Source organism: Podarcis cretensis (genome assembly GCF_951804945.1).
Source record: "Podarcis cretensis genome assembly, chromosome: 3".
Lineage (NCBI taxonomy): Eukaryota > Metazoa > Chordata > Lepidosauria > Squamata > Lacertidae > Podarcis > Podarcis cretensis.
This window is the reverse complement of record NC_137172.1, coordinates 53,922,952-53,940,770: the sequence shown is the minus strand read 5'-3', so window position 1 is coordinate 53,940,770 and position 17,819 is coordinate 53,922,952. Positions and strand designations below refer to the sequence as shown.

At 40.3% G+C, this 17,819-nt stretch overlaps 1 protein-coding gene across 2 annotated transcripts in view; it reads left to right on the top strand.

The window, feature by feature from the left end:
- Window positions 1-79: 79 nt before the first annotated feature.
- Window positions 80-17,819, top strand: part of PACRG (parkin coregulated) — a 221,438-nt gene continuing 203,698 nt past the window's right edge. The window contains exon 1 of one of the 2 annotated variants that reach the window (XM_079971951.1): window positions 80-475. In XM_079971951.1, the coding sequence (XP_079828077.1) occupies window positions 338-475 (138 nt within the window). In that variant the 5' untranslated portion in view covers window positions 80-337. The remainder of the gene's footprint in view (window positions 476-17,819) is intronic. The other variant, XM_079971950.1, reaches the window with a different exon arrangement.

Here is a 17,819-nt window from a genome sequence, read left to right as displayed (position 1 = left end):
CGCGTGCGCATCGAGCCCAGCTTCGCGGTGGTGTCGCGGCTCCCGGCGCGGGCAGCGTTCTCGAGCTGCACATGCTCGTTGTTGACGCGTCGCCTAGCAACGGAGTCCCTAGAAGCGAGTTGGTGTTAGAAACAGGCCCATCTTTCCCCCCTCCCCCTTCCTTCATCCCGAATCTGCACAGAAGCCTGCGCGGGGGCTGAGGAAGAGCTGATGCAGGGGGACGGAATTTAGGAAGGGGAGGAGTGCTTAAAAAAAAAAAAGGTCGTTATCGGGTTTTTTTGTTTTTGTGAATTTCCGTCCTCAAGTTCTTTAATTTCCCAAGCAGCCGCCTGAGGTGATGGTGGCGGAGAAAGAGGGCTCCAGCCCCCAGAAAGACAGACCCCCACAACTGCAGGAGCCGCTGAGGCATGCCAGAAGAAGCAAGAAGCAGGTCAGCGATGGATTCACCGTCAAAGCCATGATGAAAAACACCGTGGTATGTGTGACCAGCCAGTTGCAGCTGGCTGTCGGTTCGTTTGGTTCCGCCCTCTGGAGCCACACCGGGAACCAAGGGGCTGCAAACTCGTTCGCGAGAGGTGGGGAAGGGCCAGCCTGGGCAAAGTGCGCCTGGGCATCATTTGCGCACACCTTCCTCCAAAGGAACTTCACCCACTACGGTGGGCAATGCCATTTAAGCCACACTTTAACCAGTCTACACTCTGTGTGTGTGTGTGTGCAGGATTACATACAAGCTAAACAAGCTATAGCTTAGGGGCCCACTCTCTTGGGCCCCAAAAAATTTAAAGGAAAAAAGCACTCAACGTACATTTCCAAAATAGAAGATAAAAAACAAATAAAATAAAACCTACATACATACAGCAACAGTGGCAAATGGCTTTAGATGCCTATTAGGTCCATAAATTACCATATAGTATATATTCAACACAAAAAAACAGTGACAATTTGTTGTTGACAAAGGACAGCTGGACTTATAAAGGGCCGCATTACCTTCATTAGCTTAGGGCCTCATCAAACCTAAATCTGGCCCTGTATATATACACAATCTCCTGTCATCATAATAAATCCCACCACACCATACTGTTTCAACTGTTGCTATAAAGTCAGGTGACGGCAAACATTTGGGAAATCACCTCACCTGCAACAGCTATAATAATTTAGATCTATGGCCAAAGCCACTTTTCTTTCTCTGGTTTTAATTAGAATCATTTCTATTTTCAAATCTCACTGCTTATTTTTATACAGACTGGAGCTGTGAGCCTTGTTTAACTTCTATTATTATTATTTATTAAATTTGTATGCCATCTTATAGACCTGTAGATATCAGGACAAAACTTGTAAATCGGTACTTCCCCTGTGTGTTACCACAAACATTGTTTTAAAATCTTTCATTGAGCCCACAAAATCCTGTATTTCACAGGGATTGCTATTCATGTTGCTTTTAGGATTATCAATTTTTTAGACTTAAACTACACTTTCACAAAGTTTGGCAAACTACTGCTTGCATTTAGGAAGATTCATTGATGTAGACGTGATCATTCAAACATTCTAATATTTTGAACAAAGGGTAGAGAATTACTGTGCAAGCGTATGCAAGTTTACTTAGAAAGTCAATGGGTCAATGGGGCTTACACTGTAGTGTGTTTACAGGCCTTAGGCTGCAGGCTTGTAACATTTACCTAGGTGTAAATTCCGTTGCAGAATATTTACTTCTGAGTAGACCTGCATAGAATTGGCTAAATTATTGTTTGAGCCTACTCTTTTCTCAAAAGTAAGTCCTACTATTTCAGTGAGACTCGCTCTCTAGCCCATGTGCCCATCACCATCTCTTCTGTTAACCTGGGCTCCTTTGGGAAGAAGGGTGGGATAGAAATCTTTAAAAATAAAAATAATATTTTCTGTAGCACTTAGAGGACATTTCTATATGAAACAAGTCCTACTAAATTCAGTGGGACTTTCCCCCAGATAAATCTGTGCAGGTTTGCAGTGTGGTGTGCAATCCAGAAACAGACTGTCCTGCCATCTTTGTGCATCTCTCATCTCCAGCAAACCCCGCCCATCACACCTTACCCTGTATGAGTCACTTCTTTGAATAGGATCCTGCCCCTGTATTGCAAAGACATATGAGGATTCATGTATGTGTATTTCATATAAAAATCAAGGGCCTCTGGTTGAGACACTCTATGTGAGGTGCGAAACTAATTTTTATGCCTACTCTATTTGGAAGAGAAACATTGTAGCTGCTGAAGGCATGGCATCATAAGCAAAAGCATAGGACAATGCTCTTGATGGCAGGACATTATTGAGTAAAGGCTGCTGTGTGCAGAGTTATGTGTAGGTTGCACCCCTTCAGCCACTTCCTCAGAAGTAGTATCACTGAAGTCAATGAGACTATTTTGAAGTATGTGATTTGCAGCTATAAGTATCAGTTTGCCATCTATCAATTTTATAGCAGTATCTTTGACTTTAATAGGACTCCTGTTACAAATGGGTTGATGATTTGATGCCTTAGCCAAAGAGAAGCTTCAGAGCAGAGCTGCAAATATTTCAAAAACCAAGTCCTTGGAGGGAAGTTTGCAGAATTGAAAGGGTCCTTGAAGGAATCTTATAATAGTTTCCAAATACTGAGATTCCCCAAGCCTGCACTGCCTGTTTTTAACAGCTCTGGGACAGCAAGTTATTATGGGTGATAGAGCCTCTTACCCCATTGTTGTAATAGTACATTCGCCCACCTTGCTCCTCTGCCAGCAGTGTGACTTCATAATGTTTTAATGTGTACTATGAGTGTAATGAATTATATAATTATTATAATAACGTGAGATTGACTGTAATGCCAGAAAACTAAAGACATTGTTCAGTAACCAATACTGTAGTGTTCTTTGCATTAGAAAAAAATAACCTGCTGTATATTCCTTGAGAAAAATACTGTAGAGGCTAAATGTTGTGAGACAATTAATAGTTTCTTCTAGTAATAGTAGAATCCTTGGACAAATTTAACATTGATGCAAGCAGTTTGCTGTAAGTTTTTATGTTTGAGAGGATGGTTACATTGTTTTTGCTTAATAATTTACCGTTTTTAATAGATAAAATACATGTCAAACAGAAAGTATTTTCTCAAAAGGGTCCATTTAGGTGCTCAGTATGCTGAAGGGATGCTGCTTAAATTGCCTACTTAAACCCTGCATCTGCTAACTATTTTGGTCTAAGCAATGAACACAGTACAGTACATAGTTTCTGGCCTTTTAAATAGATACATTGATGCCAAGTAGTTGTAAGAAATCAGAAGACAACAAAGAATCAAATATCTCTCCTATAGTGATGTAGGTTTCAGAATTCCAGTTTAAAAAATGGACATAGTTTTAATATTGTAATCTTATTGCAGTGTGTGGACATGCACATTCATAAACACAAAGCAGAAATGTACTGATTTTACTAAATTCCGTCAATTGCCACCAGCAAGGAGATAGCAGGTGAACAACTTGCTAAGAGCCTTAAAGATACCACTTGCAGGTGCCTTGCATTATAGAAAAGAGCGCTTGTGTGCTTGGTAAGAAGCTTTAGGTTACCTCAGATACAGGTAACACATTAAATTACAGGAAAACCTGCTAGACCAGTTATGAAAAAATAGAGCAGGTCAAGTGGTATACCCCTTTGTTAGATACTGCTCCTTCATAGAAAAGAAGTCCTTCAGTCAAATCTTTCATCACATAACATAGAGGATGTATGTTTTTCCTAAGTCAAGAAGCCCAGTTCATTGCAGACACCTGTCTTTTAATTATGTAACAGTTTCAACTGACTTTACATAAAGCAAACCAGTTTGGTGCTTAAAGCTTCCACAATACATTATTTCTCCCTTCTCAGTTTCTGACTCTCAATGGGTGTCCTTTTCCTGGAATTTGCAGTCCTTGCTGCTAGTTGTTTTGCTAGTTTCAACATTGGGATGAAATATGGTCCTTCTGCAACAGATAGTGTCCCAGTAGTCCACATCCTTCCACTGTGGACTGACCTCCTTCATGTAGACTATTAGCCACTCTCTGCCTCCCTTTCCCTTGGCTACCTCTGCTCTTTTTACAACAGTGGAGGGAAGGTATCAGGTAGCCAGCTGCCACCACACCACGCTGAGCCAGTTCTGACCAGACCACATCTACAACTATTTGGGCTGTGGCATGGAGGCACTGTGAGCTTCCGCACCCTCTAAAGAGACCATATCACAGGTCTGAGCAGCTGGGGAGATTAGAGGCTTTATCCCTTGTATGGGTCCACTTGTGCGTCTACCACTCCAAGCTTGGCAAGAATTAGGATTAACAGTAAAAATTCAGGGAATGTCAAGTTGTAGCTTAACAATATATTTTTAGCCCTCATGCTGGAGAGATAAGTTTTAAAATGTGATAGCAAACATTTCTGAAGGGTGAAGCATGTGTGTGGAAGTAGTTGGTTTTTCCAATGCCCATGCAGTAAATAAAACATCCAATCCAAGTTTTTGCCATACAAATTTTAGTACCTACAACTTTAAAATGCACATTTAAAGGTTAACTTGTTCACCCTCAGTTCTCACTACCCTCCTCCCCAGTTTGATGTGCAGCAGAATAAGACTCCTGCTGGTAGGGCAGGATGTAGTGAGACCAGCAGTGGTAGGTGATGCTAGAGCCAACTAGGTAGAGTCAACTAGTTGTTCTTTTGTCCCTACCCTCCTCCCTGCTGAGTTCTACAAGGACAACATTAAGACTAAGAAGGAGGGAGCTGATAGGTAGTTGTCATTGTCCATCCCCACCCCCCCCCCCATCCTGAGCTGATTGCAAGTAAGTAGACAGGCAGGTGGGCGCTGACTGAGGGCAGGCTGAGTTCAATGGAGCAGTGTTCCATTGGTCCTAATGGACCAGCCTTGACTGGCTGTGCACTTACATCTTGACACCAGCAAGACTAGGGGGCAAGACATGTCTTGTACTTAATGTTGGCCCCTCAGTTTATGCTTTGAAAAAATGACTGCCAAGATTGGTCAGTGTGAATTATCAAATATGAAGAAGTACAGGAGCAAGGCTTGCCCTCTTTGACCACGGCAATTATGTGTAAAGTTTTTTGAACAAATGTGTAGAAAATGAGGCCAAGCTGAACCATATATAATGATGTTTTCCTTTTTGAGTCAAAAGGCCAGAGTTCTTATTTATAAAAGTGGAACAAATTGCCAGATTGTCAGGCTTTACTTTAGCTAAAAGCCTTTCCAACATGTTATTTCACCAACTAAACTGATATCTGAAATATTACGGATTGTTGTTGTTGTTTTGCTTAGTGTGGGGAGGAAAAGAGAGAGGCTTTTAAAACAATTTTAAGTGAGACTGCAAGACCAAGTGTCATAAATAATAGTTTGACCTCCTTCCCCCCCAAAAATAGCCTATTTGTACAATCAATGAAGCTCTGTAGCTTTCAGAGACTAGTGTTTGTGGTAGAAGTATTACTATTTGATAGTTCTAGTAGTGAACACATCCTAGATAAAATGGAAGTGTGTTTAAAGTGATAAATGCAAAAATTTATTGCTGCAGAAGATTTTTGAGGTACAGAATTTTCTGGGTATCAGCAATAACACGTGAGCTGCATGAATTGTGTAACTTGTAGGTAGTCATATCTGGGGTTGGGTGAGCTATAAGCCTTAACACACACAATCAAGATCTCCTTCATTTCTCCTCCTCGGTTCTTTAGTGAATTAACTTTGACATTTCAGTGTTCATTCAATGCTTCAGTTGGTGTGGGCCATAATACAGATGTCGAAAAGAACTATTCTGGGCCTCGATCAGCTAGATTACTTACACAGCAATGGGTTGCTATACATACATTTATTTTTTTACTAAAAGCCCAGTCTAAGAGCTGAGGTGTAGCACAATTCTATTTGGGCAATGAACATTTCTCCAACATTTCTCTGATTAAAATAGGGATGTCCCATTCCATAATGATAATTTTACTATTTACACCCCATACTGGGTTGCCCCAGCCACTCTAGGCAGCTTCCAATATATAGAAAAGCATAATAAAACATTGAACATTAAAAACCTTTCCTATACAGTCATACCTTTGGTTACTGATGCTTCAGGTTGTGTTTTTTCAGGTTACGGGCCCGCTGAAACCCGGAAGTACTGTAACGGGTTACTTCCGGGTTTCGGAGGTCGTGCAAGTGCAGAAGTGCTAAATTGTGCTTTGTGCATGTGCAGAAGCACCGGATCGCAATGCGTGTGTGTGCAGATGTGCCTCTGCAGGTTGCATCCCACATGGACCACATTCGCAACTCTAGCGTCCACTGTACAGGAATGCTTTCAGATGGCTTGTGGGTTGAATAACTCCATACCCTTCAACATTTCTCCAGTGAAAATAGGGATATCCTAAGGAAAAGTGGAACATTCTAGGATCAAATCAGAAACCTGGATGGCTTCTCTAAATCAGAGACGTCCCTGGGAAATAGAGGCGCTTGGAGTTTGGCAGCAATGTTGTTCATATGTAGCATGTAGAGTGTAATATTAGTGGCACAGAATTAGTTTGGAAGTCCATTGTATATCATAGTGCTTCACAGTAGCTTAAGTGCATAACTGAAGGGTATAATTGAATTTGTGGAACCCTACTGTTGCATATTCTCGAGGCATATTTGTCCACCTCAGTTCTCAGAGTAGCCTGAAATGAATGAATATTCTCACTGGAATTGGTTTGGCTTTCTGTCAGATGTCTGAGGAAGAAATGATGGAAGTTAGCATACATCATGGTCTTTGGCATTAAATGCTAGCATTGGTCTAACAAAATAAGCCCTTTTTCTCAGTGCCAGCTCTAGTAAGGGGAACCATGTCTCAAGCCCTACTGTGAAGTATTCAGAATGTCAGCAATGAAATTATGTGGTGCTGAAGATGGCATTCCCTCAGCTTTTCTGGTGACTTTCCAAGACTGAAATAATTAGATGTTAGATGATGAAGGAGTGAAAGTTCAGACTAAGATGGTATTTTGTAGTAGAAGAAAATTTCAAGTTTGCTGGTATACTGTCCTCCCCCAAGGTATGACTGCTTAAAACTATTAGCAAATGATCCATGCTATAAAATTGCTTCACTAAGGCAGCTAAAATGCAGGTAAGATTTTATATAGTTATTTAAGGTTCATACTACAGAGTAAACCAAATTTTGCAAAAAAAAATAAAATAAAATAGGACAAAGGCCACAATGTGTCAACCAGATTCTAGATTAATTTTGTCAAGGAAGATTAATATTTTCTCAAATAGTGAAGTATTGATATGTGGGACTTAGTAAGCATAGTGTGATAAACTGGATGTAGATAAGTTTAACTTTGTTGTCACCGACATCAGTTGGACTTGATTGTCACCAGGCTATCAGCACTGAACTGTGCTCGTGTCACACAGAGCTACCGCAGTGCCAACTGAGACATGGATAACTCCCTGGTGGCGAGCAAGATCCATCTCCAGCCAAAGAGGGCCCATAGTACAACGCATAAAGTGTGGCCTTGAATCAACATCGCCAGAACATCCATACTTCAAATTTGTGAATGCTGCTCTGGTTTTGTCGAACATGCTGTATTGAACCGCTTCAGAGATAGGTGTTGAAGCAAGGTAGGACAACATCAAAGAGGCAATCTACAACACAGCTATGTCCTACTTTGGCAAAAGAGAGCAACATATCCCCAGCTGGTTTGATGCTGGCATAAAGGACATGGAGCTTGTTATTGCTGCAAAGTGTGAGGCTCTTGTGAACTACAAGTGTGCACCCTGTGAAAAGGCACTTGCTACACTGAGAAAGGCAAGCCCAGTGCAATGCCAATGGATTGCTAGACAATTTGCCATTGACTACTGGCCAAAGCTGTGTCAGAGAATTAAACTCACTGCTGGCTGATACCAGTAACACTCTCACAAGCCCACATTCCCAACATGTTTGCACTCCTATCTCGGCAACAGCTACACTGGCTCAGTCAAACTCACAGAATGGAAGATGGGGGGGATCCCAAGGACATGCTCTATGAGGAGCTGGCTTCAGGGACCAGGACTGTGGGCAGACCAACTCTGCAAACGGGACATGAAGGCTGGCAACATCAACTGTGCTATGTGGGAATCCCATGCAGATGACTGCAGTGCCTGGAGACAGGCAGTCAAGATGTGTATCCATAGCAGTGACCAGAGGAGAAATGACCGCTGGGAGTAGTGAAGGCAGAAGAAACACTGTGGTATATCTGCGGCAGCACAACCGGATGCCTTCATCTGCCCCAGCTGCAACAAAGCATGTCTCTTCCTCTACACTGGTCTCTACAGTGACAGCAGGTGCTGCAACTTTCTAACAGCTTGACTTCACCCTAAAGGTGCACTTCTCCATTGTCTTCTGAAACAGAGAGATGCCAACAATTCTTATAAAGAAAATAAGCTATGAAAAGTGCAGAATCTTAATATAATTTTAGTACTTGGCTAACGTTGTTGGGGGTGTGTGGAAATGGAAGTAAATGAAAATAAAATATAAGTGTTACTTTCTTTTGTGAGTTTTCCACCCAGGTATTCTGTGGTATTTCATGTCTTATTCAATACTGTGGATAAGGTGCCATATATACTTGAAACAGTACCTGGGCATCCAGTTTCTAACAGTGATCAAAACAGATTATTTTAAATGGGAATAATTTTAAATGAAAAGTGAATTGTTATTGAGTAATCTTTGTCTTTGTTAGTGTTATATCTGGCCTGATTCCTGCAACTCTATTGAATTCAGTCACAGTCCTTTGAGTATCTTATCCCAGAATGAGAAGCTTTTCTCACATCTGTAGTGCTACTTCATTCTTTTCAATGAAGGCTTTAAGTAGGCTTTAGGTAAGGTTGCTATATTTCAAAAAGTAAAAAACAAGGACACCCTGAAAATTTTTGAACTTTTTAAAAGAAACCCCGAAAATTGTTGAGCTTCTTCCCTGGGTCTGGGAAGGGGTTGGTTTAACCTCCGGTTTGCTAGTGAAACTGAATTTAGTGCCGCGAAATGATGCATGTCTAAAAAGTGTGTCACCAACATAAAAAGTTTGGAAAGCTCTGCTTTAAGAAGCTGGCTAAATATCCAGCACCTTTCCGCATATGGTGATCCCAAGGGCAGGTATTGCTGCTTTAGGATTAGTTATGGACGCAGACCTTTTAACCTCACAATAATCCAAGTTTATGCACCAACTACCGGTGCTGAAGAAACTGAAATTTACCAATTCTATGAAGACTTACAACACCTTCTGGAAATGACACCAAAGAAGGATGTTCTTCTCATTATAGGGGATTGGAATGCTAAAGTAGGGAGTCAAGAGATAAAAGGAACAACTGGCAAGTTTGGCCTTGTAGTTCAAAATGAAGCAGGGCAAAGGCTAATAGGGTTCTGTCAAGAGAACAAGCTGGTCATCACACACACTCTTTTCCAACAACACAAGAGACGACTCTACACATGGACATCACCAGATGGGCAGCATCGAAATCAGATTGATTATATTCTCTGCAGCCAAAGATGGAGAAGCTCTATACAGTCAGCAAAAACAAGACCTGGAGCTGACTGTGGCTCAGATCATCAGCTTCTTATAGCAAAATTCCAGCTTAAACTGAAGAAAGTAGGAAAAACCACTGGGCCAGTAAGACACAATCTAAATCAAATCCCTTATGAATACACAGTGGAAGTGAGGAACAGTTTTAAGGCTTTAGATTTGGTGGACAGAGTGCCTGAAGAACTATGGATGGAGGCTTGTAACATTATACAGGAGGCAGCCATGAAAACCATCCCAATGAGAAGGAAATGCGAGAAAGTGAAGTGGCTGTCCAACGAGCCAGGAGAGAGAAGGCAAGCAAAATGCGAGGGAGATAGTGAAAGATCTAGTATGGTAACATGTTAACAATTCATATGTGTGGATAATCCATAAATTTGGTCTATATATTTTCAGAGTCCATTAATCCTTCTTTGTCTTCTTACCTCTGCATAGTGAATGTCCACTCTGACCTAATTTATTGAATCCTTCACCAATAATACAAAGTCCAAATAATTTTCAGTATTTACATATTTCTTTCAGTACTATCATTTAAAATGAATTCTATATCTATAGGCAGATGCAGAAATGGAATGACATATTTTTGTTTAAGTCATTGAAATTTTACAGAGTGTTACAGTGCTTCATAAACTGGAGACTTATATTACAAATACTAATGAGAGAGTTCATTATTTTGTCTCAAATTTTATGACAGATTTGGCTTGCTTTCTTAAGTAATAGGGCCTCGGTAACAAATGAATTAAAAAATAATTGAACAACAGGCTATAGAGATTATGTATTAATCATAATGTCCCTGGAGCTACATGGCAGAAGTCAAGTGCTTCTAATTTTCTCAGTTATTACCTTACGATAAATGTTGTCCTCAAGGTATCTTTCTGGTATTAAATTCTTGTACAGAGAAAAGGGTTTCTTCTTTGATGGCCTGAGTAAACACACACAGTACAGGATTTTGTGCTCCCTTGTGGTGATTACCCACAATTGCCTCGAAAAACTGCCTCTCCAATTTTCTTCAATTGAATATTGTGCAGCCTGATTCTAGAAAGGTCAGTGAGACTAGCAGCTCACTTCTGCCTGGTGTCCTTGAAGATCTAGACTCATGTAACATTTGCAAACATTCCTCTTTCAGGCCCTCTGGAGAGCAGCTATCATCTTAGACATTGCTGTCTTTCCACTATTCTTTGATTGAAACTTATGTCGGCAGCAATCTTAAATATGGTTTATGCTAGTTGGAGATTGCTGTTAATCAGGGATTTGAAACACGGTTCAAAACTACTTTCAGATCACTGCTTAATGTTGAGTGCTGCTTAGCCTTAGCCATTGTATAGGTGAGGAGACATAATGTGATAAATGTTCGGGTTGGGAGTTGGGGTAGAGGAAGATTACACAATTCTAGGAGCAGCTTTCAGTTCTTTAACCATGGTTAGAAATTGGGAGACTTACCTCTGCCGAACCCTAGAAAATGTTTCCCTTTCAGTGGCCACTTGCTGATTTTACTATCTCTCTCTCTCTATGGGCATCTGTACCAACCAACTTGCTTTCATTCTAACATGAATTACTGTATTAGAGAAGAGAAGATAATGGCACAGGCAGTATAGGAATCCTATCTTCTTTGACAGTGAAAAATTGTTAGGAAGGCATGCCTTTGCCCCTTCCTTACTGGTGTTTGGCAGGTGCAGAGATAAAGCACCTGCTAGCAATCGCATGAATGAGACGTGGTATTATTGTCTACCAATCTGCATAATTACAAACAATTTATATTAAATGCAAAATATGTTATCATCTTTCATGGGGGCAGAGAGATTGAAAGCCTATTCTTCAGGACTGCCTACCAGAAAAAAATTGGACACATCTGAATGTAAATGCATGTGAAAATGAAATGCATGCCTGTGATAACCACAGTGTGCAGTGCTTAGATAATAAAAAAGGGCTGGAGAGACTTTTAACAACTGTCACTTAAAGAACTTAACCTTTTAGTTAAAAGGTTATCTAGAGAAAAATTTATCCTCAAAGGTAATTTTTTCAGTAAATTATAAAAGCTTGAAAGTAATAATTTTGTTAAAATCGTTTTCATCAGCCTTAATAATGATATGCAAGGTTCTAATCTCTATTTTAAAATATATTAATTTTCAAATGTTTTTAATCTTCTACAACTGTAGTTAATTTGTAGCCTGTAATATTGTTTTAATTGGAAGAATTATTCTTCTCTGATGTGGGTATTTTGACCATATCCTGAAACTGAAGATGATAGATATTCAATCTCTTGTTTTTTTTGTTTTGTTTTTCATTATACTGAATTAAGATTTATATATTTAGAATTCTAGGCCACATTTGGGCTACAGGGCTAGGCTATAGTAATAGCATAATAAGTATCATTAATATATTAGTTCATAAAATTATTGGATAAACACGCACAGTGTCTGTCAGTCATTTGCTAAAACAGGTAGAAGGTCCTTTTTCAGCCAAATGGAATGAAAAAACAGAGCATGGCTGATTCACTTCCCTACAAAAGTTCAGTTTCAAATACGGATTCATCTTACCTCAGGCGGTGGTGGTTCCTGTGTTGTTGCTTAAAATTGGGTAGACAGTAACTGATGAAAGCTAGAAAAAAAGGAGGAATGAAAGGAATCTGGAGAGAGCCACCATTGTTCAAGGACTAGGCTGGACTGCATAGTTCCCTGTCCTCCCATCATTGCTATTCGGCCAGTCTTCTGTTATATTGGCATTTTAGCCATTTTTTAAAGTACTAATGTTGGAATCAGAATATATTAGTTGAATGATTTAGGTGTAAAAAATTTACTTCACTCTCTTTTTTGCTACAATGTAAGTATAGCTTTGCATTTGATATTCTAACTTCTAGCATCAAATGTGAACAACCACATTACCAAGCATGAGTTATCTCTACTGAGTATGCCTTGACCATAGTCTTCTGCTGATGAAAATGATTCTACCCAACACTCTAACTCCCATGGCTGCGGAGACTCTTCTACTGACAGAGACACCAGGTTGTCCCCAATATTAGGGTGGCTTGGCATGCTGCATGCATGTGTTATGTCATGCAAGTGGTGCACATCACACACTTGTGATGTCAAAACATTGCATGATGCATGTGGGGGATGTCATGTGAGTGAATTGAGTGCAACATCACATCATTTGTAGAAGGCTGAGTGCTCTGCAGCAGCCGGCCGCTGAAGCTATGATGAGCAATGTATGACACATGCCAGGCTCCCTCAATACTGAGGGTGCCCAATCCCTTTCCAACAAAGATTGAGGGGAGCAGAGACACACTGGCTGCCTAGAGTTGGTGCACTGTCTACTGAAGCCTCTGCTCTTCCTTGCCAGTTGTCATCTGGCGACGGCAGCTGTGGGAAGTGCAACTCAATGCAGCTGGCTGTTGCCAGTAAGGTGATACCTTCAGATACAGCATTTAGCAGCTATTCCTCACCAGACCTCCTTAATGTAGACTACACATGGACAACAGTGTCATTGGCAGAGATTTGCTAGGGATAAGGGGCCTCAGTGAATCCCTGAGGATGATCCTCACCCTGTGCACAGAAATTTGTCGTGGGCTCTACTCACATTTGAAAGGGGGAAGATTGTGCCATATGTTGTTTTTCTGGCATGGTATATTATGTTTCAATCTCCTATCTTCATTGTTAAAGTTAACAAAAGAAGAGAGAAATGACCTTTTGCTTGCTTTCTTTTTTAAAAAAGGTACCGTATTAAACGAAGGCATTAATTACAGATAGTAGCAGGTGGTGTATTTTCCTTTGAAAGTTGTCACGTATTGGGCAGTCATTAGAAACAGGAACCATATTTTAATTTATGGTATTCATTCAAACTTTAACTGCCCTTGATTAATAAAAATCCATGTGACAGTGCAGCATATCTCTGTTTTTAAGCTGTTAAGAAGAAGATAAAATGATTATAGCTTGCAGTAAATGTTGTTATGGCTCCAATATGTTTCCTTGGGGATCAAGCAATCTTCTGCTCTTTTCTTAAGACTGACCCTCTCACCTTGAAAAGCAGACATGAAGGAGAGCTGCAAATGCAAGACCACCGTCAGGTCAACCTGTCGTGAAGCTGACACGTCTCTGATATAAAACCCAATTTACTGTTGAAGAAGCACATCCATTATCCTTCTGATTTTAAAATAGAACATACATCAGCAAAATGATAAAAGGAAGTGCTTAAGAATTATGAAAGTCAAGGACTATTTCATATCAGAAAGTCACAACCTTTTTTTGCATTTTACTGATTAAAATTACACTTACCTGTAATGCTCCTTCTTTATATGTTCTTTTCTTCCTCTTCAAGGAAGCTAATAGAGTGTGTCAGTTTGATCTTTGCTAACTCTACCTCCAGAACATAGTGACAGGGCTAGGAAAAATCTGAAGTGCCTGAGCACTCTTCTGCCTAAGAACTTAGCATATTTTATTCAGATCTCTGCAGGGCTAGCACTTAAGTGTTTGATGCTGGCTCCTAACTTATTGATAGTGGCAAGTGGTCACTGGAAATATTATAGCTGTAGCACCTCCATATGCTTTTATTTGTGAAGGTTTACCACTCAAGGTTTACCACTCAAGGATTGCTGAGGCAGGCTAAATTTACAGAGCCAAAGGCTTAGAAAAACTATTCAAAGGTGCAGCCTGGGAACTCCATTTACACTGTCTGGGAAAATTGATCCATATCATGACAAAACAAAACAAAAATGAGGCTGGCAACAAGACTCGAACAGCAACACCAACTGGATGTGCCGTAATAGTGAGACCACTTATCCCCGGTATTCCTGCTGATCTTGTTATTAAAAGGTAAAGGTAAAGGTACCCCTGCCCGTACGGGCCAGTCTTGACAGACTCTGGGGTTGTGCGCCCATCTCACTCTATAGGCCGGGGGCCAGCACTGTCCGGAGACACTTCCGGGTCACGTGGCCAGCGTGACAAAGCTGCATCTGGCGAGCCAGCGCAGCACACGGAAACGCCGTTTACCTTCCCGCTAGTAAGCGGTCCCTATTTATCTACTTGCACCCGGGGGTGCTTTCGAACTGCTAGGTTGGCAGGCGCTGGGACCGAGCAGCGGGAGCGCACCCCGCCGCGGGGATTCGAACCGCCGACCTTTCGATCGGCAAGCCCTAGGCGCTGAGGCTTTTACCCACAGCGCCACCCGCGTCCCTTGTTATCTTGTTATTACCCAGAGCCAATCCTACAATTCTCTGTTTCAGAAAATGAAGGCTAGGAACATGGTGTCTTAATACTGTGTGTGGTGGACAGTGGGGGTATTGTTTTTGTTTGTTACCGTGGTATGTATTTTTGTGTTCTTATATTGTAACCTGGCCTGTGATCCTCAAATGAGGGCAAGTACAGAAATTTAATACAGTGATACCTCTGGATACGAATGGGATCCGTTCCACAGCCCCGTTCACATCCTGAAGTAAACGTAAGACACGACTGCACATTTGCGCGGGTTGCATTTCGCCACTTCCGTGCATGCGCATGACATCATTTTGAGCGTCTGCGCATGCGTGAGCGGCGAAACCAGGAAGTAACGTTCTCCGTTACTTCCAGGTTGCTGTGGAGCGCAACCCAAAATACTTGAAGATACTTCAACCTGAGGTATGACTGTACAGTGGTACCTCTGGTTACGAACACTTTTGGTTACAAACCCTTCAGGTTACGAGCTCCACTAACCCTGAAGTAGCTGCTTCTGGCTGCAAACTTTGCCCCAGGATGCGATCGGTTTCAGCTTAAGAACGGACCTCCAGAACGAATTAAGTTTGTAACCAGAGGTACCACTGTAATATTAATATTAATATTACAGCAATTCTCAGCAACAGAGTTACAGTAAAGGGTTTTTTTTTATTAATATAAAGGAGAACAGATAACACAAAGTAGATTTGAGATATTACTGTATAAAAGTTTTAAGTCCATTTGACTTTTAGTGCTATATCATTTCAAATACAGTATACAAGCATGCAAACATACATGTAGGAGTCTCAGAAGAGAACCCATTAATTACACTGATGCAGTTCCACTGAAATCAATAGAATTAATCCAGTGTAAGGAATCCAAAAACATTTATTTGGTTTCCAAGAATAATGCTGGACATTATTCTGGACATGATAAACCCATGATACTCTCTCTCCCCTACCTTGCACCCCCCCCCCCCGTACACACACACACACACACACACACAGAGAGAGAGAGAGAGAGAGAGAGAGAGAGAGAACAGGTTGTGTCTTTATAATTCTTAAAAATGTAAGAGGACTTTCAAAGTAATAGCAGCTCAAGTGAAAAAGAATAGGAAATAAAAGAATCATTTATTGCTTTTCAAAGAGCTCTTTCCCCTTTTACTTTTCCATAGTGGCACATAAGCCTTCTGAATCCTTTGGCTCCAAGAAATCAATAAAGCAAGGTTTTTTTCTCTTTCTTTTTTGGTATTGAACAGAAATTTATTTGTGCTTGTAAATTTACATGCCCAGAAACTTTTTCATTGTGAAAAGTCATAAGAGGATAGCAATTAACTTGTAAAGTGCTTTCCCCCTGCATGTCTCAATTACATATATACTATATTATTTTTATTTATTTATTTATACCCTGCCTTTCCCCCTGACAGATGGATTACAAATAAAAACAAGAACTGCTAAAACATAGAAAAAGCAAGCATTATAAAATTGAACATTGATAAAATCAAAACTATATTTAAGAAGAAGATTTAACAATGTTAATACATTAAACAGTATTAATAAAATGCAGATTACAGCACTTTGATCAACACTTCATATTACATGTACAGATACCAACTTGCTTTCAGACTGCCAAGTCTTTGAGCAGTGGGCCGACAATTGATGACATTTATTGTAGAGCTTTTCACAATAAACAGTGGCAGTAAAATGGTTAAAATCAAGTTCTAAACAAATTGCACTTCCATCATAATAGTTACCATACCAAGTAAAAAGGTCAGATTTGAGAAACTCTAAATTATTGCAAACAGAATGTAAAAATATGCCATATTAAAAGTCTCTGGTGATAGTTATAAAATGCCTGGTTTTCTGTCTTCAGTTAAAACAAGGTCAGTCATTATATATGCAAAGGGTGTAACATCCAGCTAGTATTATAAAAATCATGCATGCAAAATAATGAAAATGACATCAGTGGAAATGGCATTTAGGCTTTGCCCTTATCCAAGATTATTCTCTCAGTTCATTTACCTGTAGTCCAAATTTGTGAATCCTAGTTAGCAAAAAGCAATGAACAGATCAATCCTAAATACCATTTATCTCAATGGAGCTTACTCCTGAGTTAGGGTGCACAGCATTACAGCCATGGCTTGCCGTCATTTTCTCTAACACCAGATGAAGAGATGTCAATAAGGATCGGAATTACAAGAACAGTTTTGCAAAACTGCTTATTTCTAAAACATACTAATAGCATGATTTGCAAGACTTAAAATTTTAAACCATATACAAAAATAAATGATAAAATCCAGCAAGAGCATAAAACTTTATATTCATGCAAGAATGAAATCTCTTCTCTCTCACCCCTTGTATCTGACTGTTCTCCAAAGCAGTTTACAATGAAAGCACACTAAAAATCTAATGGTATGAGCTCAGTCTAGTATTCCTCTTGAATCCTTAAACGTAGCAAAATACATACATACATACATACATACATACATACATACATACATATATACATATTATATTGTTGCCATTTGCCAAAATACATAGCTTTGCTTTCACAAGCTTTACAAGAGCTTAAATCAGTTGTGATCAATTGCCTATTATGAATCCTATAATTCTCCGATCACATTTAATTGCAACTGCAACTTAGAATTCCCTCCCCCCTAAGTACTAGAGGGTCTTGTAAGACATCATACCCCCACCAGGGTTGCACAGAGCAACCTTACAAGCAAGTCTTAAGCTTGGATGCTGCTGACTACTTTACTGCCCCTTTCACCAGTGGCAGAAGTGAATAATGAGACCAAGAGTTCCCATTCTAATTTGATCCATGGAGCCTTTCTATAAACCTCTGTAAAATTAAAGTCCCTTTACTCTTGTCAGGGGAGGTTCATATGCAAATGATAGAGCAATCCTAGTGAGGGGCTGGGGATGTCAAGGGCACTAGATCCATTGCTATAACACTCACACCATCTAGGGCAGAAGATAGGGACAGTTTTCCCCGAGTTTTCACTGTGCCGTCTCCAGGCTGGTGAGGAGCTGATAGACACAAGGAACAGGCTGCTTGGGGGGTTCACAACCCGTTGGAACCAAAGCTGCCAGCTTGGTTCTCCAAAATATCCCATTA